Source organism: Piliocolobus tephrosceles, chromosome 16, assembly GCF_002776525.5.
Source record: "Piliocolobus tephrosceles isolate RC106 chromosome 16, ASM277652v3, whole genome shotgun sequence".
NCBI lineage: Eukaryota > Metazoa > Chordata > Mammalia > Primates > Cercopithecidae > Piliocolobus > Piliocolobus tephrosceles.
Window position 1 is genome coordinate 24815109 of NC_045449.1, and position 23475 is coordinate 24838583.

General features: G+C 49.9%; 1 protein-coding gene across 1 annotated transcript in view; it reads right to left on the reverse strand.

The window, feature by feature from the left end:
* SLC6A4 (solute carrier family 6 member 4) overlaps positions 1-21169 on the reverse strand; it is a 39656-nt gene extending 18487 nt beyond the window's left edge. The window contains exons 1-7 of the mRNA XM_023183878.2: positions 21084-21169; positions 6752-7217; positions 4038-4172; positions 3369-3588; positions 2409-2547; positions 1027-1161; positions 183-286 (exon numbers count right to left, since the gene is read on the reverse strand). Of these exons, the coding sequence (XP_023039646.1) occupies positions 183-286; positions 1027-1161; positions 2409-2547; positions 3369-3588; positions 4038-4172; positions 6752-7094 (1076 nt within the window). The 5' untranslated portion in view covers positions 7095-7217; positions 21084-21169. The remainder of the gene's footprint in view (positions 1-182; positions 287-1026; positions 1162-2408; positions 2548-3368; positions 3589-4037; positions 4173-6751; positions 7218-21083) is intronic.
* Between the last annotated feature and the right edge of the window lie 2306 nt (positions 21170-23475).

A 23475-nucleotide genomic window follows, 5' to 3' on the forward strand; every position in this document is an offset into this window, starting at 1 on the left:
ACAGCCTCAATGAGTGCTCTGGCCATGCGTGAGCTGGTCAGGGGCCTGCAGTACCCTTGAGGGGCAGTGGCATCAAGGCCTAAGCCTGGCCAGATTCGAGGCCGTCGGTCCCATCACCTTCCTCCATACTGGCTTTCACTCACGCCACTTTCAAGCTTTCTTTGGGGACCCCAGATACTCACTGGTAGCAGTTGTTGTTGAACTTGTTGTAGCTAGCAAAAGCCAGCAGGACCCCAAAGCCCGGACCAAGAGAGAAGAAGATCTGAGCAGCTGCATCTATCCACACCTGGAACACAGCAGGGGTAAGGGGATGGGGTGAGGGGGAGACATAGGCTGACCCTGGCACCAACAGGGTCGTCTCTCCTGCCTCCATGTGGCTAATTGCAGAGGCAGAAAACCAGCTTTTAAGGCTCATTCCAGGCATAGCCATAAATTAAGTGCCAACAAATGTGATTTCTCTTCCTATCATTTAGGCATAAACCCATCCAGTGGCCTCAACTGTACTTTACTGCTTGTATTTCTTGGTTAAAGTATCATGGCAGACTTGCACATAAAAGCCACATTTCAGTTGTCCCTACTGACCTATGTGGAGGAGGACTAGCTTCGTTTAGTAAAAAAAAAAAAAAAAGGATGAGTTTGCGTCCTTTGTAGGCACATGGATGCAGCTGGAAATCACCATTCTTAGCAAACTATCACAAGAACAGAAAACCAAACACCGCATGTTCTCACTCATAGGTGGGAACTGAACAATGACATCACTTGGACTCAGGAAGGGGAACATCACACACTGGGGCCTATCACGGGGAGGGGGAGGGGGGAGGGGGGAGGGATTGCATTGGGTGTTATACCTGATGTAAATGACGGGTTGATGGGTGCTGACGAGTTGATGGGTGCAGCACACCAACATGGCACAAGTATACATATGTAACAAACCTGCACGTTATGCACATGTGCCCTAGAACTTAAAGTATAATAATAAAATTTAAAAAAATGAAACAGGTACAGATATTTCCCTCATTATCTTACCCCTGTCTCTAGGAGTTTCTGCCAGTTGGGTTTCAAGTAGAAGAGAACACCCCTCCAGGCTCCAGGGAGGGTGGCACCCCTCACCAGCAGGACAGAAAGGATGATATAAGGGAAGGTGGCTGTCACCCACACCACCTGTAAGGAAGAAGGGCGAAAGCATGGGTTATCACCATGCTGTTCCAGGGAGGGGAGGGGAGGGAAACAGCGGAGGGGAGCACGGGAGGGGAGGGGAGGGAGGTGGGTGGATGGACATCAGTGTCTTTTATTCTTTTTTTTTTGAGATGGAGTCTCGCTCTGTCGCCCAGGTTGGAGTGCAGTGGCCGGATCTTGGCTCACTGCAACCTCTGCCTCCCGGGTTTACGCCATTTTCCTGCCTCAGCCTCTGGAGTAGCTGGGACTACAGGCATCCGTCACCTCGCCCGGCTAGTTTTTTTTTTTTTTTTCTTTTTTTGGTATTTTTTAGGGGAGACGGGGGGTTCCCGTGGTCAGGAGATCGAGACCATCCTGGCTAACACGGTGAAACCCCGTCTCGGCCTCCCAAAGTGCTGGGATTACAGGCTTGAGCCACCGCGCCCGGCCGTGTCTTTTATTCTTGAAGACCTTGGGAAAGGAGGGCAAGGTGGTGTGGCAGAAAGATCACAGCCCTTGGAATCACACAGACAGGATCAGATTCAGGTTGGCCAGTAGAACTACCTCTGAGCCCACTACACATCTATGAGGTTGAGGGAGTATCTAGCAGGAAACAATAGCACTGGCCAGTGTATAAAAAGCACTGAACATGGTCCACGATGGGTTTCCGGTAAATTATTGCCACAATTATTAATTGTGGTACTACCAGTGAGTTAAAGGAATTTTGAAAAAAAAAAAAAATCATGTAATGGTTCTTGCTTGGCATTGGCCCATTTCTAGAAAATATTGTTTTTTCTTTTCTTTTTTTTTTGTGAGACAGAATCTCGCTCTGTTGCCCAGGAGTGTAATGGCATGATCTTGGCTCACAGAAACCTCCACCTCCCAGCTTCAAGTGATTCTCTTGCCTCAGCCTCCCGAGTAGCTGGGATTACAGGCACCTGCCACCACGCCTAGCTTTTTTTTCTTTAGTGGAGATGAGGTTTCGACATGTTGGCCAGGCTGGTCTTGAACTCCTGGCCTCAAATGATCCACCCATCTCAGCTTCCCAAAGTGCTGGGATTAGAGGCGTGAGCCACCATGCCCAATCCACTTCTAGAATTTTCTAACAAATGCGGTGAAGAGAGAGAGGGTGCATCACAGAATGTGTTTGGTGTGGAAGGAAACAGTGCTGTCTGTCCAGGCTACTGGGTTTTGAGTCTGAGAGCCTGTGGGCCCCTGGGCAGGCCCAGGTCAGCAGTCAGAGCCCTCCTCACCTTGCCAGAGGTCTTGACGCCTTTCCAGATGCTGAAGTAGATAACAGTGAAGATCAGCATGATGCAGAGGGCCAGCTGCCAGCTGATGCCCCCCAAGTCCTGGAGCCCCTTAGACCGGTGGATCTGCAGGACGTGGCGCCTGGGGTGAAGGAGAAAGAAAGGCCCCTGAGAGGCTCTGGAGATTGACCTGGGCGCACATCTGTGCTGCTCCTTTGAGGGTGCCCTGGACAAATGGGCACTGTGCTGCTAGGACCAAGTGGTCACTGAGGCCCAGGAAGAGCTGGGGTTGGCCCTGCCTGTCCTGAAGGACCACAAAGCCCATTTGGCTAACACCCCGGGAAGAGTATTTAACCTAAAGGCAGACTTCCTGGATTCTCCGTTGCTGGCTGGGACCTGAACTCCTTTGCCAATGTGACTGGCTTTTGGGAACATGAGGGATGTGTAAGTGTGGGGAGTTGGCTCTCTTCCCTGCCCCAAAGTAGCTCTCTCTTTGGGCTGCCATTGCCTGAAATTCCAGCATTAAAGAACACTACCTTCCCCAAGCATCTTCTTCCAAAGGGTAGATCCCACTTACGAAGTTAACACATTAAACCATTTGAATAGTTTTGAACTTTCAAAGTACTAGGATGCTTTGCCTCCATGACATTTGGCTGAGAGGAGGACCCCAGAACAAGGGGAGTAATTTTGGAATGTGAAGGGAGGGACGGGCTTGGGCGCGTTGGAGCAACCTGGCTTGGCGCATGAGAAAGTGCGGGGAGGCACAGCAGGGCCAGGCCGTGGAGCACTTGAGGTAGAGTTTCCCAACTCAGAATTCTGCTACTCCCACCCCTGATAGCTTCATCTCTCAGAAATCTGCCAGGAGAGAGGTGGGGAGTCCTTGGCCCTGGCCTTCCTAAGAAGACAAATCCCAGGGGTGTAGCCTGCCCCGAACAGGCCCACCCCTCACTTACATGCACTTACGTGTAAAATTCTTCAGCAGGGGAGGTGGAATGGAGGGTCCAGGTGATGTTGTCCTCAGAGAAGTAATTGGTGCAGTTGCCAGTGTTCCAGGAGTTCTTGCAGCTGGTCCAGGGCAGCTGGTCCGTGAAGGAGGAGATGAGGTAGTATAGCGCCCAGGCCATGATGGTGTTGTAGTAGGAGGCAATGTAAAAGGCAATGATGCAGATGGCATAACCAATCCCTGGGTAGTGGGTGAGATGGGGAGACAGAGGCCGAGTTTAAGGGTGGCCCAATGACAAAAGGCTGAAACGGGGCATCAGAAAGCCCTGCAGCCCAGCAGAGGGGTACAGGTGGGTGCTGCCCTCCATTCCATTTCAAGGACTCCAGGCCACCACGGGAAAAATGGCCCTGCCGTAAGTCACTCATATGTATTTGCAAGGTAACATGTTTTAGAAAATGTGTACATGTCTTGCTAATGCTTTAAAATGTTTACATTTGTTTACTTCTCATTGCCATTTATTCTGTTTCTCTTTAACAATTTCACACCACTTACACAGTCAAAGCCTTAATTACTCAAGCCATCTCCTAAGGCCTGACTGATTCCAGGAGAAGGTCCCCAGCTCCCACCCATTGATGGAAATCCCTTCCGGAGAGGCTCCACTAACCCACCCCACCAAGCCCGTCAGTTACCTTTGAAAATCGGGCAGATTTTCCTCCATATTGAAATGCATCCATTTCGGTGGTACTGTCCCAGTGCGAGCTCCATGTAAAAGAGCGGGATTCCCCCAAAAATGGCCATGATGGTGTAGGGGAGGAGGAATGCCCCTGAGGCAGATGAAAGACAATTTCACTTCCTGCCCACATCTGTCCCAGGATAGCCCAACCAATCTGTGACTCTGAGAATCACAGTCGTCAGATGATGTGAGTGTCACGGAGCCACCCTGGGCTGAGTGGCCTCACGCTGTGCTCCTCTGGTCTTACTGCTTTGCCAGAAGCAGTCGTAGGGGGAGCGCCATGACTAAAACGAGGTTTCAGAGGAGGCCAAGAGAGCAATTGGGAAGAAAGCCGGGTTTGGGAGTCAACAGAACGGGCAGGACCACGTCCCCTTCTGACTGCCTGGAGAACCCTGGGCCACTTCCCCTCTCTGAGCCCCAATTTCCTCCCTATAAAAGAACACAGTTGAGGAGAGCTGAGTTTCCCAAATGTAGCCACGCATCATAGTCACCTAGATTCCTGGGTCTACCCCAGACCTCCTGAAGCAGAATCTCCAAGCATGGGTACAACACAAAAATTGTGTTCAAGCTCCCTAAGGTGTTTCTCATGCAACCAGTACCTGGGATCCTTGGAACAGACCACCTGTGACAATCTGTAGCAACAGCTGCAACCACGTGTGAGTCACTGAATCAGTATCTTTGTTCATCAGTATTATCCATGGCTCCAGACACACGATTATTGATATTTGGCTACACTTCCGTAATTCCACTGAGCCAGAACGCTCCCTGACAAGCGCCGTTTGCAGGAGTGGCTGGACAGGGTAGCTTTTCACAGAACAGGAAAGCACAGAGCTGCTACCTAACTGGAGATGCTGGTGTCTCCTGGATCTTGTGGCTGAGGCTGAATTTAAAAATACCAGGTTGGGGAATGTTCACCTGCAGCCTGAGTTTTTAGCCTAAAGTAGGGGTCAGCTGTGATTTTTCCCTGATAATTTTACCTGCTGTAAAATGCTCTGAAGCCAGAAACCTGAGGTCCATGCAAGTCATAAAGGTCCACGTAATTTACAGTCACACTGGGTAAGCCCGGCTCAAGAATAAAACCATGTGTTCTTGTGATGGCCTTCCTCCAAAGAGTTTGCTTGATCAGCTTTACGCTGGGGAATGAGTGTAAGGGGAAACGTCACCAGTGACCCAGCCCCTCACATAATGCTCAGGCTAAAGGTGAGTCCTCTGGAGCAGGAGATAAGGTGATTATGACTTCTGCTCCTCCTAGGCAGGAAGCTCTGAACTTCCCGGGGGCCCCCGGAACTACCTTTGCAGCTGCATGGACAGAAATCCTTAAAAGAGACAGTAATTCCAGGCCATTCTATGTTAGGTCATGGGAGAAGTGAGAGTGACACAAATGGATGATCCCCAAACCTCTTTTTAACTGCCCTCCCAAATCTGTTGTCAGAGCTTCCATCAAAATCAAGCTTGACTCATTTGACACCCACTTCTTGTTATTTTCCTGTGCTGATAACAAATCCAGAGGCCCCAAACCCACTCACTTTCCCCCACTGCTCTGCTCTCCCCGAGGTTCCCATCTTCAGGCCTACAGCCAGCTACTATTTTTGATAATCTATAAGTTAACTACTTGATAGGCTTTAGGGGTACAAGGAACAAGATAGGGCCTCTGGCCTCAAAAATCTAACATCCCAGGAGGAGACAGGAGGGCCAGCCATGCGTATTTTGAGGTTGGCATTAATGTCATGCTGTGAATCTAATCCAGCTTAAATTGTGCCCAGACTGGTAATTAAGACTCTGGACCTACGCTGATGCCCTTCTCTGACCTCACACAAGTCCAAAGGATCAGAAGCATCTGAGACGCTGAAGCAACCTCCAAATTTTCCCTTACGCAGGCCTACCCTTCGGGACTCTTCCCAGCAGAACTTGCCAGCAAGAGTGAAGGGACTCAGCACAGGGCTGATGGCCATTACCTCACTTCTAGCTGAGGGAGGACAGAGCCTGGAGAATGCAGGATGAGAAGGAGGCCCTTCAGTAAATGGAGTGCTAATGATGCTGGAGATCTGTGAGGTCAGTCTTGGGAGGGCTTCACCCAGCTTCAACCCGGAGAGCCTCAGACATACTCCCTTCAGCTTTTGGCTTGCTGGAGATTTGACTTTTCTTTTCTTTTCTTTTCTTTTTTTTGAGACAGAGTCTAGCTCTGGCACCCAGGCTGGAGTGCAGTGGCATCATCTTGGCTCACTGCAACCTCCACCTCCCAGGTTCATGTGATTCTCCTGCCTCAGCCTCCCAAGTAGCTGGGACTACAGGGGCCCACCACCATACCCAGCTAATTTTTAATCTTTTAGTGAAGATGGGGTTTTGCCATGTTAGCAAGGCTGGTCTTGAACTCCTGACCTCAGGTGATCCACCTGCCTGAGCCTCCCAAAGTTCTGGGATTACAGGCATGAGACACCATGCCTGGTGAGATTTGACTTTTCGACCAGCTCGGAAGTCTAAGCCATCATGTTCCCAGACTTATACCAGTGAAGACTGAGAAGATGTGATCTGTGTTCTGGCCTCTCAAGAGGACCTACAGCCCACCCCAGGTCACAGCCCACCCGGGTCACAGCCCACCCGGGTCTCAGCCCACCCCGGCTCACAGCGCACCCCAGGTCATAGCCTCTACTCACAGCCTGTGATACTGACCTCCTCCATTCTGGTAACATATGTAGGGGAAGCGCCAGACATTGCCCAGGTCCACAGCATAGCCAATGACTGAGAGGAGGAAATCCACCTTCTTGCCCCAGGTCTCCCGTTCCCCTTGATGAAGCTCAGCCACTAGGGTGGTGGTGGCCGCCGGGATAGAGTTCCGCGTGTCGTCTCCCGCACCAGGACTTGGAACTGCTGAGTATCCATTGGATATTTGCCCGGACTCCACTTTGTCCCCTGGGGTGGGAACAACCTTCTGTAGAACTCCATTTTCCTGACAGTCTTCTCCATCCTTACATGCTGAGAGCTGCTTCTGAGAATTTAAGGGCGTGGTCTCCATCCTGCTGGTTAGTAAATGGCACTGATGTCCATCTGCCAAGGATCCCAACTGAACTCTGGGTGCTTGGATTTGTGGATCACCTCCGAGCTTTCTATCGTCGGGATTGACACGTCAGGATTGACTCTGTTGGAAAGAAACACAGAGGAAGGAGAATAAAGTTAGACATTTTCCTCGTCTTTGGTATTAACTCATCATACATCTTAAACTACGTTAGTTAACACGATTACAAATGCATCTGTTAAATGTGAGACATCCTATTTGCTACATGGCAGTCCATAAAATCAACTAAGTTTCTCAACCTATACAGGGCATCAAATTACAATCAAGTAATTTCAAAAGGAAGCAACAAAACCAACAAAATAGATAGCAAATCACCAAGTTTTGCACAGGCTGGACTGGAGGGTAAAGCACTCGCTTCCCTTTGAGCTACTGGAATCTCACCTTATGGTTTGCCAGCAGCTCAGAAGAACGTGAGAGAGGCTCCAAAGTGTCACAGAGCACCCCCTTTGTCTTGGATGCCATGGTGGGGAAACAATGATAAGCAAAGGCATTTCTGCCTTTCAGTAGGCAGGACAGTCCTCGCCAGCATTTAAGCTGCACACCCAAAGTTACATTTTATATCAACTACAAATATGATTTTAAAAGGATAAAAGCAAAGGACAGAGGTGAAAAGACCTCCCTTTGTGAGGCACCCCAGCTCCTTAGCTATGGACTCTGTCACTCGTCTTTTAACCCCTAGGAAGGTTGGGGCAGCTTTGAGCTGCCTCCAGCTGTGTCCGGTCTATCTGCACACGGCCTTTCTGCGTTCCCATTATGCATCTGCAAGCCCGACTGGTCCTTAAACGGCACTGCTGCTCACCATTTACTCTTCTTGCCACTTGCCAGCAACTCCTGTGGCTAAGCCCCTTGTTATTCTGCAATAGCGGGCAAGCGAGGTCGCCTTTCCTCCAGGAGACCCAGGGAGAAGAGCGTGCAGGTTACCGACACTGGGGTGGCTGGTGTCGCCGTCCCCCTGCCCCTCCATCGGGAGGGCCCAGCCGGGGCTGCTGTGGGTTCATTTCACCCCTGTGGCCTGGGCACAGGAAAGTCAGCTCAGCTCTGAATTGAGGTCTGAGTAATCAAACATGGGGTAGAAATTTGAGCCCTTTTGGACTTTAAACCTATGGCCTGTTATAAAGTTGTAAGCAGCAGTTGTAAGACCGTTCAACTGCTCACTCTGTTTCTTCTGGGCCTGAGCTTTTCAAACTCTTGAAACAGTTTGGGAGTTGAAATATGTTTCTGCCTAGCTGAGATGACACTGGACACTTCTAGAAAAGATAGCCAGGGATGGACTATTTATAACTGCAATGATCTGAGGCTAACACTCTAGATCCAACAGTTAGGAGGATGGCTAGGGACTGGCTAATAGAAACGGCACATGGATGTCTCCCACCTACTTGGGGTTTTCGGTGACTACAACTTAACTATCTACACATGTAAAGACAAAAACATAGTAAGTGAAAAATCAGGAACAAAATAGTAGCTTCACATGGATGACTATGGTTATAAATTGAGCAAGGATTAGACAAGAACACCAGGGAATGTCAGTCACTAGGGTTTTGCGTTTGCTGCGTTTTTTCTGCAAAGTGGAAAATAAAAATTTTAAAGGGATTGATGGTTGCCAAAAACATCTACAGCAACAAGGGATAAATCAGCTCCATGTAGCCAGGGTGTGTGTGTGTGTAAGGGCGGGGGGTAGATGTCTTGGGCTGTACCCCACTGTTTGGGCCCTCCGCCACCCACCCCAGGCTCAAAGATGTAAACACCACTCAGAAGGATATGAGTTTCTGACAAGGGCAATCTCTATAACCTCATTCCCCTCACCATTTATGCTACTGTCTGGCCTTGGCCTCCCCCTGCTTCCCCCTTCTTTGGGCCCTCAACTAGGCTTGATAGGCTTTTAAAATAAACACACATCCCCTCACCCGCCATAGGTAACCATTTTACCAGGCCAAGGGATATTATTATTTTATTACGTGATGAGATGTCAACATACTTAAATATTCAGCTAAATTAAACCTGAACTTGGTGGTCAATGGTTGTGTTGTTTAAGAAGGCCTCTGTACTTCCCTCCGGCCTATATCAATTACATGTTTTGTACATTTAACAACCGCCGAACTTGAAGGCCAAATGGCAGGGAGGAAGAGTTTTTCCCTGTGCGCCGGAGGGCACCAAGCTGACAGAGCTGCCCCATCCCTTGCTCTTCCTCCCGCTGGCCTTCCACAGTTTGTTTTTTTTTTTTTTTTGAGACAGCGTCTTGCCGTGTCGCCCACACTGGTGTTCAGTGGCACAATTTTGGCTCACCGCAACTTCTGCCTCCCCGGTTCAAGCGATTCTCGTGCCCCAGCCTCCGAGTAGCTGGGACTACAGGTGCGTTCCACCATGCCTGGCTCATTTTTATATTTTTAGTAGAGATGGGGTTTCACCATGTTGGCCAGGATGGTCTCGAACTCCTGACCTCACATGATCCACCCGCCTCGGCCTCCCAAAGAGCTGGGATTACAGGTGTGAGCCACCACACCCAGCCTGGCCCCACAGTTTTCTGCAAGAACCTCTTCTATTTTCAGTACTGCCACTTTCCTCTCACTTGAACAGAAGCTCCAGTTGCATCACCCAATCTTTCCCTGGCCTCTCTACCCAGGCCCAGAGGGTCTACGGAAGGGAAACTAGGTCCAGCTCAGAAGCAATACTTTGGGGAGAGGAAATAAACATTTAGCCACAGCAGTGAGCAGTTACGCTTCTGCCTCAGGGGCCAAATGATTTGTTCTGGATTTCGTTTACCTTCTCCCTTGAGGCATCCTGCAGAGAGGGTAGAAAATGGGTTCAGGTAGGTAGACTTTGGGGGACAACGTGTGTTCTCAGGAGTCCTCAGGGCTTCAGCCCCGAAGGCATCCAGTCCTGAATTCCTGGCAACTATGGCGAGCAGCTCCTGGAAGAGTAATACACTGTTTCTATGTATTCTGAGCCATTACAGAGGTCTTGTTTCCTGAAATATCCCCTAGTTCTTTTTAATTTTTTTAATTAAAAAATTTTATATCAATAGGCTGAAGTGGCCTCAGTGCAAGAAAACCCAGAGCATCCCTCAGACAACTCATGACCGGGCAGCCTCTCCCCAGAGGCTGTCTCTCTCTATCCAGTGGTGCTTTCTGGGGTTCTCCTACTGAGCCCCTTAACTCACTCCTCTGCCTCTGCCAGGTAGAGGAAAACTCCTCTTGGTGACTAATCGGGTCGGCTAGGAGCAGATACCATGTGCCTGGGGCCCTTTCTGCCTGCAAGCTCCTGCCTGTGGAGCCCCAGACTCTCTTCTCATTTTTTTCTGATTCTGCAGAGCCCTGGCTGGCTTTTTCTATCAAGACTTGCACATAACAATGGCTGAAAACAAACTGGCCCAGGAATAGAGAAGTGTGAGTTGTTAAGAAGGTTGGTTTCTGAGAATGCCCTCTTCTAAGCTTTCTTTTTTTAAAAGGTATTTTTATCCTGCTGGGTGGAAAGATTGCAAACGAGGTCAATATTACAGCTGTGACCTTCTCCGGGCAGCCTTTGAGTTTCTCCATGGCCAGAAAAAGCCCCAGAAGGAAGCCTTCCTTTGCATCTTGGATGTGTGCTGTTGTTCCAGGTTGTGCTGGTGACAGGCTGAGGGTGGTGCCACGGACCCCCTCTCTGCAGTGGGATGACAGCTGGCAGACAGGAGCCTTGGCCCCCCAGGTCTCTGTATGTGAGGGGTGCAGTTGACCAGCCAATGGGCGTGGTTGACTTTCTCTTCACTCTCCTGAAGTTAATGCACTCCATTCCCCCAATCCCTGACTCCAAGTAAAAAAGCAGTGTTTCTATCTAAACTTCTCCTGATCAAATCTCTATTCCTCTTTCCGTACACTCTGTCTCTATAGCCAGGAGCAACCCGTACCTGAACAAGCATGCAGTCATCATGACTGGTCATAAACACCCAGCCCTTTGGAAATGCCTGTGACATTCCATCTACTTGAAGTCCATCAGTGCCTTCTAAGCAGAAAGACACTACAGAAATGCTGAACTTTGACTTCATGCGTCAAGATCAAAGTGAGTTCATTTCTCAGGAAACTCAACTTTCTTTTTCAAAACAAAAACAAATGAACTGTGGGTTTAATGCTGAGATAGGATTAGTTACAGGTCATAGAGGCAACTGGTAGTTAGTATTCTCTATTCAGAGGGAGGCTGAAGTTCCCAGGGCATCTCCCATGGGTGGTGGGAATTACAGAATGCTGGTGCCGCCCGAAGCAGTAAACCTGGAATCTGGCCCTCTCCGCGGAGAAGCACTCCTTCAGCAAAGACGTGCGCAGGCCCACATGTGCTAGGCTCCTCAGGAACAAGGCAGGCAGGCTGGGCCGGGTGACTCACCACTGCAATCCCAGCACTTTGGGAGGCCAAGGGGGGCGGATCACCTGAGGTCAGGAGTTTGAGACCAGCCTAGCCAGCATGGTGAAATCCTGTCTCTACTAAAAATACAAAAAGTAGCTGGGTGTGGTGGCGGGCACCTGTAATCTCAGCTACTTGTGAGGCTGAGGCAGGAGAATTGCTTGAACCCAGGAGGCGGAGGTTGCAGTGGGCCAAGATCCAGCCACTACACTCCAGCCTGGGCGACAAGAGTGAAACTCTGTTTCAAATAAATAAATACATACATACATTCATACATACAAAAATTAGCCGGGCGTGATGGTGCATGTCTGGAATCCCAGCTACTCAGAAGGCTGATGCATGAGAATCGCCTGAACCTGGGAGGCAGAGGTTACAGTGAGCTGAACTGTGCTCCAGCCTGGGCGACAGAGTGAGACTGTCTCAAAAAAAAGAAAAAGAAAGAAAGAAAAAAGAAACAACAGGCGCAGTCCTGCCTGCATGGTGTCCACAGGCTAAGCCCAAAATCTGAAAAGGAAGACCAATTGCTAGGAAAAACACGATGCTTCTGGAGAGAGGCTGGTGCTGCTGCACATCCCGTGGTGAACGGTGGCTGCCGCTGGCTTGCCGCGGCATGTTGAGATAGCTCACATGTTTTGCACCACAGTTGCCCCACGCTTTAAGTATTCTTTTGCTGCTATTGCACAGTTTCTGTCACAGGACCTCGGCTGTCGGCTGATCCTTCCTTGCAGGCTCTGCAGTGTAAAATGGAGGCTCACGTTTGCATCTGCTGAAGGCACCGCTGTGTTCCAGAAGTGTGCAGGGTCACAGGGGCACAGGTTGGAAGCCATAGGGACTCCTGGCTTGCCTTTCCAATGAATTGAAGAGACTTCATGATACAAATGAAGAGAATAGAGAAAATCTGCTTGTTTTTTTGGGCAAAAAGGGTAGAAATGAACTCCACTATCACAGCCATCTTCTTATCCAAAGGATTCCTTATATGACAGAGTCAAACAGCTTCGTGTTTTTCCTGTTTGTTTGTTGTTTGTTTGTTGTTGTTGTTGTTGTTAAGAGACAGGGTCTTGCTCTGTCATCCATGCTGGAGTGCAGGGGCACGATCACGGCTCTCTGCAGCCTCAACCTCCCGGGCTCAAGCAATCCTCCCACCTCAGGCTCCCGAGTAGCTGAGATTACAGGTGTGTGCCACCATACCCAGTTCATTTTTTGTATTTTTTTCAAAGACGGGGTTTCATCATGTTGCCCAGGTTGGTCTTGAACTCCTGGCCTATGAGCGATCCTCCTGCCTTGGCCTCCCAAAGTGCTGGGATTACAAGCATGATCCACTGCACCCAGCCTGGTTTAATTTTTTGGAGAGGAATTAAGTAGGATAAAATCCTCAGGGCCATTTGGGCCCGTTACCATGAGAAAGGAAAAGAATCTCTGTCCAGAACTTTCCCTGCCTGGGAGAGGATAGCCCTGGGCTTCTCTCTACACAGAGTATAAAATCTAGAGGATTTGCCCCTTGTGATGGGGTTAAGATCCCTCCCCCAGAGGCTGGCCAAAAGGACACTGGATTAATTTTGACTTTACTAGAAAGAAATGAATTTGGCATAGCAGACATGAACAGCCTCCTCCGGTGAACATAAACAGCCAAGCCCAGACTAACTTCCTTCCAGAGTCATCCTTCATTAGTTCCTGTGTTCACCCATAGCTCTCCTTTCTGTTTCAGGTCTGCACTGGAATCCCTGGTACTTACTGGCTGTGTGACTTTGAGTAGGTCACTTAACATCTCTTAGCTTCCATTTCCTCCTGTGTAAAGGCAGACTGTTAAAACTGCTACTTCCTAAAGGCTGTCATGGGAATTAAAGTATAACACATGCTTAACTCAGTGTCTAGCACAGGGAAGCATCAATAAATGACAGTGAGTTGATGTCAGTGTCTCCACCACACATCGGCAACCCATTCTGCCTTTCTACTTCACACCCTACTCAGGGAAACTAAGGCCCACAAGACTTGAGATTTAAGTGATCTCTGGCTCCCAGCACGGGCCTCAATGGGTCATGCTTGTTTCTCTCAATCAGTGCTTGGGGCCACCTGGGAAACAGACTCCTGGGCTGCTCTGCCAGAGATTCTAATTCAAGAGATCCACGTGGACACTCAGGGATCTGCAGTTTTTAACAAATACTGCAGGTTACTAAGGGGCCAGTAGGCACCAACAGTGCTGTGTGCGCCCCCACCCTGTAGCTTCCCTTCCTCTAATTATCCTGCACCCTCCAAGGCCTGGCGTAAACTTCTATCCACCTCCTCTCACCACTCCAGCCCAAGATACACTCTTTCTACTAGATTCTCATTTGTCACTCGCCATTGATTACCAGGTATCATTAGTTATCCTTTTAAGTACATTTGCTTTGTGTTCCTCTGGAAGCAGGGGCTATGGCTGCACGTCCCTGAGTCCAAATACTTGCAGACTGGAGCAGGCCCTGTATAGCTCTCAGCATGGAGGGCTTGTTTTCGGTTTCCTGGCTGGGCAAGGGTGTCAATAGATCTGAGCTCCATGTGAGGTGCTGCTCTTTCTCTCCTCCCCGGACTTAAGTCAAATGGGATCAGGGTTCTATTCTAAGGGACCCTGCCCCTCCCTGCCCCTCCTGTCAGGGAGACTGGTGTGCATCTTGGTAGCAGAGGAGGAGGGCTGCCTTAAAATCATTTTCATCGACTATAGACAGGAAGAGACTGACATGCCTAGGATTAAAGAGCCCGGGATGGGCTTTCAGACTTTGAAACAAGTACTGGCAGGCACACGCATCAGCGGCCTGGGCTCCGAATGTTCATCTGTGAGCTGGTGGTTTGGAACTTAGAATATATTTCCCACCCACAGAAGTAAACGTGGTAAACCAAAGCATCTGAAATGAAAGCTGTGATGAACACAGCGTTGTTAAGTGCTACAAGACGGCGTAGGGGTGGGGAGGGGGTTGACAATGAGACTGATCCGAAGTTCTTTCTTTCTTTATTTTAACCTTCTTTTTGGTTCTTAAGGAAAACTAAATTTAAGGAAAGAACAAGGAGCAGGGAGATCCTTGTACAGATTCCATGGAGGTGTCTTTTAGGCACTTTTGAGGTCTTTAGTTTTGTTTGTTGTTCAATTTAAAAATACACAATAGAGATGAGGTCTCCCTATGTTGCCCACGCTGGTCTCAAACTCCTGGACTCCAGCAATCCTCCTGCCTCAGCCTCCCAAAGTGCTGGGATTACAGGCGTGAGCCACTGCGCCCAGCCCAAGTTCTTTAGAAGTTGATGACATGGGCGGGGTGCAGTGGCTCACTCCTGTAATCCCATCACTTTGGGAGGCTGAGGTGGGTAGATTACCTGAGGTCGGGAGTTTGAGAATAGCCTGATCAACATGGAGAAACCCTGTATCTACTAAAAATACAAAAATTAGCCGGGCGTGGTGGCGTATGCCTGTAATCCCAGCTACTTGGGAGGCTGAGGCAGGAGAATTGCTTAAACCCAGGAGGCAGAGGCTGTGGTGAGCCGAGATCGGGCCATTGCACTCCAGCCTGGGCAACAAGAGCAAAACTCCGTCTCAAAAAAAAAAAAAAAGAAAAAAAAAGAAGAAGAAGTTGATGACATGAATTACTTGTGACACGTAATTTCACAACTTACAACTTTTTGCAGAAAACAAAACTGCTTTTACTCTGTTACCGTAGTATATTTAAATGCGGACGAGGCTGGGAAAGAGACTTGAGAAACTCAAAACAGGTGATGTGTTAGATTAAGCAGGATTAGGAGTGTCACTTACACCTCTAAACACTCCTTTACTGTTGTGATAAATACAATTTATGCAATAAGTAAAAATCAAGATAAAACACATGGGAACATGTCCACACACAGCTTCTCTTTTCCTTTGTACGGGTATATTACTAAGATTACCTTTGTGTAAAACAGACATGATTGGGCCCACAAAGGGACCCAAGACAGGGAGAAGAGGAAAAAAGCCCCAGGGAGAGGGTGCTATGAAATAAGGGTGGATTTACCTGTGGCTGCTTAGCAAGGTGGAAGAGGGAAGCGGGGAAAAACGGGTTTGAAGTGGAATTACAAAATAAAATGGGAGTGGAGAAGAGAAAAGAGAGGGGAAACTGGCCCATTTCTCTGGGCGGGGCATGGAGGGGAGAAGGAGAGGTGAGGTCAGGTGAGGTGAGGCTGCTGGACGAGAGGGGTGCATCCAGGTGGAGAGGGGGCGTGGAGGCCATGTGTGGCCCCCTCTTCAGCCACAAGGTGTTTGGAGTTTGGGTGTTGCTGCTCAAAGGTGCCTCTACTCTTAGGTCAAACATTTCTGAGATGTGCTTTAGTGTGAGTCACACAGTTGGGGACACTCGCGAAAAATCAGTTCATCCTTACACACCATTGCACCAATCTAGTTCTTAGATATACACTGAGATGAGGGCAAGAAAAACTTTCTGACCCCTGGTTTACAGTCTCACAAAGTAACACTGTAAGCTAAAAAGGACATCATTGAGACAGCGGGGGAAATGGGAATATGAGCTGTATGCGTGCGGGGGAAATGGGAATATGAGCTGCATGTGTGATAATAGTATTGTATCCATCTCCAGTTTCCCCAGCATGAACATGGCGCTGTGGTTATGTACGAGAAGGTCCTTGTTTGTTGGAAATGTATGCTAAAGTATTTAAGGAAGAAGTATCTGGAAGTCTGCAAACTCTCAAAGGTTCAACTATATATATTAGTTGAACCTATATATAGAGTATATATATATCTGTATATATACATATATACACATATATACATGTATGTACAGATTATATATACTATATATCTATATATACACGATATATATCTGTATGTATATATACAAATATATAAAAGGCATAATAATATTAATGATCTTATATATTACACATAATATATCAAATTATACATATACTGCATATGCAAAAATTAGATCTATGAATAATTAGAGTGACTTTGTACACAAACTGGCAAAATGTTAACTGGGGAAAATGGACCATATCTCTGATTTTTCAGTTGAACATTTTCAAAAGAAAAAATAATTCTAGCCCTCAGCCAGTGCTGGGAAACTTCCAGTCAGCCAAAGCTCCCTGCTGGCCAGAATAGCTTATCTCCCCTCTCCCCTCCTGGCTCTTACCTCTCTGTTCCATCGGCCCAGCTCCCCTCCTCTGAAACACGGGAAAGGGCCAGCTAATTTGATTCGCCTTTTAAAGACGACATGCCCACCATTACGGAGGGGAGAGAAGAGAGCGAAAGTACAAGAGTCTCAAGTTCCAGGCCTGGCTCTGTCCTCATGAGCCGTGGGTGAGCTCGAGCCAGCCACGCACAGAGCTATGGGGAGCAGAACCTCTCCCTGGTCCTTCCGGGTCTCACACTCTCTAATTCTTGGCCCCTTAGAGAAAACAAGGCCGGGCGTGGTGGCTCAAGCCTGTAATCCCAGCACTTTGGGAGGCCGAGACGGACGAATCACAAGGTCAGGAGATGGAGACCATCCTGGCTAACACAGTGAAACCCCGTCTCTACTAAAGAATACAAAAAACTAGCCGGGCGAGGTGGAGGGCGCCTGTAGTCGCAGCTACTCTGGAGGCTGAGGCAGGAGAATGGCGTAAACCCGGGAGGCGGAGCTTGCAGTGAGCTGAGATCCGGCCATTGCACTCCAGCCCGGGAGACAGAGCGAGACTCCGTCTCAAAAAAAAAAAAAAAAAAAAAAAAAAAGAAAACAAATCAGCTTATTTTATTCGACAGTTCAGTAACAAAGGAAATGAAATGCGCTTTTTTCCTGGTATACACACAGAAAGATCACACCAAAATCCAGGAAAGCAAAGGCCTACATACTTGCCCCCTCCCACTGGCTGCCCACCCAGCCTGGGGCTCTGGGCTCTCCCAAAGCGCACAACGGGCTCGCTGTGTCCCCAACGTGGCTGAGAAGTGCTTGCCCAGATCACCACCTGGTCTCGTCACAACCCCTCCTGTCATCTCTGCCCTCCCTACCTCAAATAAATAAAAAATCAAATAAAACCTGAAGAACTTGACTTCACCATCCCAGGAGACCCTCCCCTTGCCGTCTGTCACTCATCAGTACCTGAAGACCCTGGGACATTGCCTCTGTGTCTCCACATAACTGGGGTGCATCTCTCCTTTTGCAGACCGGGGGCTTCTGGGATTAATGGAGGTCCATCCAGTCCTGGGTGCTAAAGAGCCTGTGGCTTAAATCCCATTAACAAATCCCCTTGGTTCACAGTTGGGATGGAAGCTGGGGAGCTGCTGCCAGGTTCCAGGGGGGCCAAAGGAAAGATGGAAATAATAGTAAGACAGTCAGACTGCCTCACACCCACTTTATCACTACTCATTTTGTCACCTCATTAGACACAGGGCTGGGAAAACACTTGCTCCCATTTAAAAGCGCGTTGTTGACATTCAGTAAATGAGCCTTTATCTTCCCAGTCACCCAGAGCGAACAAAAGTCAGGCTGAAGGGACCAGCCCCTGCAGAGACCAACGTTTCTGAATGTGAACCAAAGTCAGCACGGTGAGCTCCCCCTGGAAATACGGGGCAGTGTAGGCCGATGGTGGAGCCCGTGCACACCCTAGAAGAGCAATTTGCCTTTCTGCTCAGAGAAGATCATTGATGCCAGGTTTCTGTGAAAGGCTAGTTTCATGTTTTCCCCTGGATTCCTCCTAGAAAGATGGGAGTTTTCTTTCCTTGGAATGTCATTTTGCCTCCTTAAGCCCAGAAACAGGTTCTCTGTAAGAGCAAGGGAGTGTGCCTCACTTGTCCCAAGTGTGGAGAAACAGGCACTTTTATGAGATGTTTCGCTCCACACCCACGTATGTTCCATGGAACACTGCAAACTTCAGGGGAGTGCAGGTGGCTGTCAGTAGCCCAGGGACTGGACAGGAAAATCGGCGCAGTCCAAATTTGTGCTGCTTGGGGGCCGTTTCTACCGCACCACACCCTGGGCATCTTGCAAAGGGCATTTGGGCAGCTGGGGGGTTATTGGGCCCCTGTTGGTTGGATGTGGTTAAGGTGCGGGGCTTAACTCACTTACGTGTGTCAGAGTGTGCACAGCCTCTGCCTTAGAGTGAAACCCGAGGGGATCCCCAGGAGACCCTGATTTGAAGGTGATCTCTGGGTAGAGAGTACCAGCCCTCCAGCATTTTTGCACCATCATTTCAACTCGTGTTTTCTTAAAGTGGAGAGGTTAGGGTCACGGTTGCAGAGTGAGTTGGAGGGGACTCGGACATCGTGTTAGGCAGGCCTCCCCATAGCCCCTCATTTAGAGCTGAGGACCACGAGGAGCTGATGTGTTACTGGGAATAACTAAGGTCTGAGTTACCTTCTCAACAACAACCCAAAATGACTATAATGTTTGCTCTGACTGTCCAGACATCTTTAGAAAAAGTCAAGTCATGACCATATCCTGTTGATTCATGAAGCCAAATTAAAATTAAGCTTCTTCAGGAAACTCTGCCTTCTATGTTCTGTCCAATTATACCATTCATCCCACAAGTAGGAAGCAGAAGGCGCTGCCATGTATTGGCTTAATGTCTGGAGTTACCTGTGTTTCTGTTTGGCAGGGGACATCCAGGGTGTTTGGGAAGCAAGTACCTGCTGTAAAAAAGAGACTGATCCGGCCGGGCGCGGTGGCTCAAGCCTGTAATCCCAGCACTTTGGGAGGCCGAGACGGGTGGATCACGAGGTCATGAGATCGAGACCATCCTGGCTAACACGGTGAAACCCCGTCTCTACTAAAAAATACAAAAAACTAGCCGGGCGAGATGGCGGGCGCCTGTAATCCCAGCTACTCGGGAGGCTGAGGCAGGAGAATGGCGTAAACCCGGGAGGCGGAGCTTGCAGTGAGCCGAGATTGCGCCACTGCACTCCAGCCTGGGTGACAGAGCGAGACTCCGTCTCAAAAAAAAAAAAAAAAAAAAGAAAGAGACTGATCCATGCTCCTAATCCCCCCTCCAGCCAAGCATCCCCATTCCTCAGGCACCTCACCCATTTGCAAAACTCTTCAACATGCCTCTCCAAGTTTCATCAGAATGCTCAGACGACTCTAAACATCCCCCAAGAGGAATTTCTGAGGTCTTTCGGATTCCATTAAAACATCAACATTATTCCCTCTATCCCACTCCGAGTACATATATATTTCTTAAACAACCAGATCGGAAGAAATGTGTTTGAATATCTGTGTTAGTGGTTACATCTCTGAGAGGTCTTAGATGGATTACCAGAGTGTTGAGGGAACTTTTGATTAACTGTGAAGCAGTTCCAATCTGTTCTTTAGTGGGAAAAAGAAAGAAAGAAAATAGAAAAGCCCATGCCCCAAGTGGCTTGCTCAATTTACACAAACCTCATAAGAACCTGCCTCTCACTCATCCATGTTGGAACGGTCACTGCAACCCGAGTGCGTGGTAGGAAAACCCAAACCCTGGGGCCTCAGTGGCTTCACACAGAAGCAAGTAATGGGACAAACAGTCAAAGCTGTGTGCTCCCTGCGTTCCTAAAAACCCAACACTGACGCTGCCCACAGTTCTCTGTTTCACTAAACACAAGTCCCAATGTCACCTTCTTAGACATTTTTCCTACGTAACTGAAGGCAAAACACATTAAATATTTGATCTCGTCTTCCTATGAAGAGTTAGCTAGCAGGCTCATAAATAATCCATTGACCTGGTTCACTTTTCTGGACAAAACTGATTGTAAAAATACATACACAAAGCCTTTGTAATGTCTGATTCAGAAATTCTACCCCTCTCAAATTCCTCAGAGTCCCAAATGGAAAAGGAACAATTCAATATGCAAAAGCCCCAGTTCAGAAGAAAATCTGCTCCTTAGCCCAAGACCCAAATCCACTCTCGAGCTCCAGAGAGTTTTTTTTTCCAAGAACAAATTTGAATGTACACAATTTTCAAGCAAATGATGGTTATACCCTTCAACCACGCAGCACAGTCATTGCAGTTGGAGTTTCACATAAATTCTGAATGCCCTGTGAGATGTCTGAGCGCGCCTCAGCTCTGACAGTGAAACCACCCAAGCGCGCGGAGACTGGGCCCACTTCAGCGCCACTCAGATTTCTCTAGCTATCTGGGCATTTGTGTCAACCAGAACTCTCCCTTTGCATAAAGCCACCTGCACGCGATGACAGCAAAGTAAAGATCAAACCTAAACCATGGGTTGAAACGAAAGCAACTTTTCCCAAAGCGCAGGACAGCACTTTGCTCAAGACCCTCTTTAAGGGGTCTTTCGCGGGTCCTCAAGAGGTTGCAAAGCCACTGCAACAACAAAGGAGCTCCTTACGCCCGCCCCCCAGGCTCCTTCGAGCACTCCACGTTCCTCATCCCCGACCCGGCCGGTCCGCTTCAGCTCTAGCTCTTGCGGAGCTTGGAGGGCGCAGGGTCAGGATCCGGCGCCCACCGCTGGGGCGCATGCACGTCCTCGCCTCCTCGCCTCCTCGCCGGGCGGTGAGGCGCAGCGGTTCTCTCCCCCTCCCTGAGGCGGGGAAGAAGTTCTGGAAAGAAACGTGGGTTCGAGGTGGAGAGGAAAAGCGGACCTACCTGCAGGGCTGTGCGTGGAGGCTGGTCCCAGGCTGGGGAGGTGGGCGGGCCTCGCGCCCTCGAGGCACCGGGCAGCGCTGGCTGTGAGGAGGGGCGCCCTCGCGGCCGTATTTGTACCCGCGGCCCCTCACATGGTCTGATCTCTAGATAGCCGCCGCCAAAGAGCTCTTGAAGAATTTTTGCGTCACTTTGAGGCGAATAAACTTAATGCTTCCCCGCGGCCGCGGCTCGGCGGTCCCGCTGGATGGGGTTGCGCTCGTCCGGGAGGGGCCGCGCTACTGGGCGGAGTGCGCGCCCGACCCCAGCGCCAGGAGGGGAGGGACCCCCGACACACACACGCTTACAGGGAGGAGCGGAGCGCGGAGCAGCAGACAGGGCAGGGCCGAGCGAGGAATCCCGACTTTCCTGCTCTTTAACTTTGTGGGAGGGGGGAGGCTGCACAACGGGGCATGGGATATGCGCCTCCCCTGCCGCCCCCCTCCCCCAGGACGGCACAGAGGGGTCTGTTGGTGCCGCTTCCTCTTGACCTCCGACACCTCCCCATCGCCCCCATCCCGAAACCTGCTCTTTCTTCCCGGGACGTTAACGGTCCTTGGTACCCATGCGTTTATCTGACTGCTGGGATGTGAGCTCAACTTAGAGGCCCTTGTCTAATTCCTCTCTGTCCCCAGAGTCTCACAATAAAGACTTCCACAATGAAGGAATGAAGAGCTGGTTCTCATTTTGTTAACCAGCTACTGTTCAAAGCTGCGTCAAAACGGAGCACAGTGCTTTGGGAGGCTGAGGCGGGAGGATCGCTTGAGCCCAGGAATTCGAGACCAGCCTGGGCAACACAGCAAGACCCTATCTCTAGAAAAAAAAAATTCTTTTTTAATTAACCGGGCGTGGTTGCCCACACCTGTGGTCCCAGCTACTCAGGAGGCTGAGGTGGAGGATCAGCTGAGCCCAGGAGGTCGAGGCTGCAGTGAGCCGTGATGGAGCCACTGCACTCAAACCTGGGTGACGATTTGAATTATCTGAAAGCGCCCAACAGGAGCCTATTGTTTTGAACCATGTGCATGTTATTTTGATACTTTTTTTCAAAAAGTTTAAAAATGGATTTAATGTTAATACCCTTTTTGCTAAAATTATTTAAAACTTTAAAAAGGGCACATGCAGTGCTTGCTTTGGGTTGTCCCTGAGGCGGAGAAGAGAAGGCTCTACCGCTCCCCAAGAAGAGGCCAGGAACGATAGGAAGTAGAAGACTGAAAGGAAATAGCAGTAACAAGTTTGCAGCTCCAGAGAAGCCACAGCCCCTTGTACTTGGAGGAACTGACCCCTGAAAACTGTGCGGCCGGTTGGGCTGAGCGTCTAGAGGGACTGAGCTGGACAACCACGGGCAAGCGAGGGCGGCACCCAGCGGGAGGAGTCCGCACAGGATTCTGGTGCCACCTAGACGCCAGGGCGGGGACCGCAAGGTGGGCGGGAGGCTTGGAGCCCGGGATGCAGGGGGATACTGGGAGGGTGCAAGGGGAATGCTGGAGGGGTGCAGGGGGGATGCCGCGAGGGGTGCAGGGGGGATAATGGGGGTGCAGGGGGATGCTGCGAGGGGTGCAGAGGGGATAATGAGGTTGCAGGGGAGATCCTGGGAGGGATGCAGGGGGATGCTGGAAAGGCTGCAGGGGGGATGCTGAGGGGTGCGGGGGAGATGCTGGGGGAGCTGCAGGGGGAATACTGGGGGGTGCAGGGGGGATGCCGCAAGGGGTGCAGGGGGGATAAAGGAGGTGAGGGGGGATGCTGCGAGGGGTGCAGGGGAGATAATGGGGGTGCAAGGGAGATCCTGGGAGGGATGCAGGGGGATGCTGAAAGGGCTGCAGGGGGGATGCTGGGGGTGCAGGGGGGATGCCGCAAGGGGTGCAGGGAGGATTATGGGGGGTGCAGGGGAGATCCTAGGAGGGGTACAGGGAGATGCTGGGAGGGCTGCAGCAGGGACATTAGGGGGTTAGGTGCTGGCATTCGGAGCGGCAATGCCAGGCGGGGGATTCCCCAACAAGCTTGGGAATTTCATCCCCAGGGGCAGCGCCTGCATGGGGGTGGGGGCTCCTCCTTTCAGATGAACACAGTTGTCTGCTGCCTCCCACGTTCCACTTCTCGTTCTTAAATGAGCATGTTTGTGCCGTATAGGCAAGGGCAACAAAAAACGAGAGGTGCTATTTCCAGGAGGGCCAAAGGAGGGGGGCAAGGGCGCTGGGAAGAGGCGCCAGCGGAGGACGGCAGCAGGGGAGACTTTAGCGCTTGGCCACCAAGACTAGATCTGTCCAGTGTGACTTGATACTTCTTAACTGTGGAGTCTGGTGAACTTGTCCTCATCACTCCTGGCCTTCCTTCTAGACTCTTTCTAGCCGAACATCCA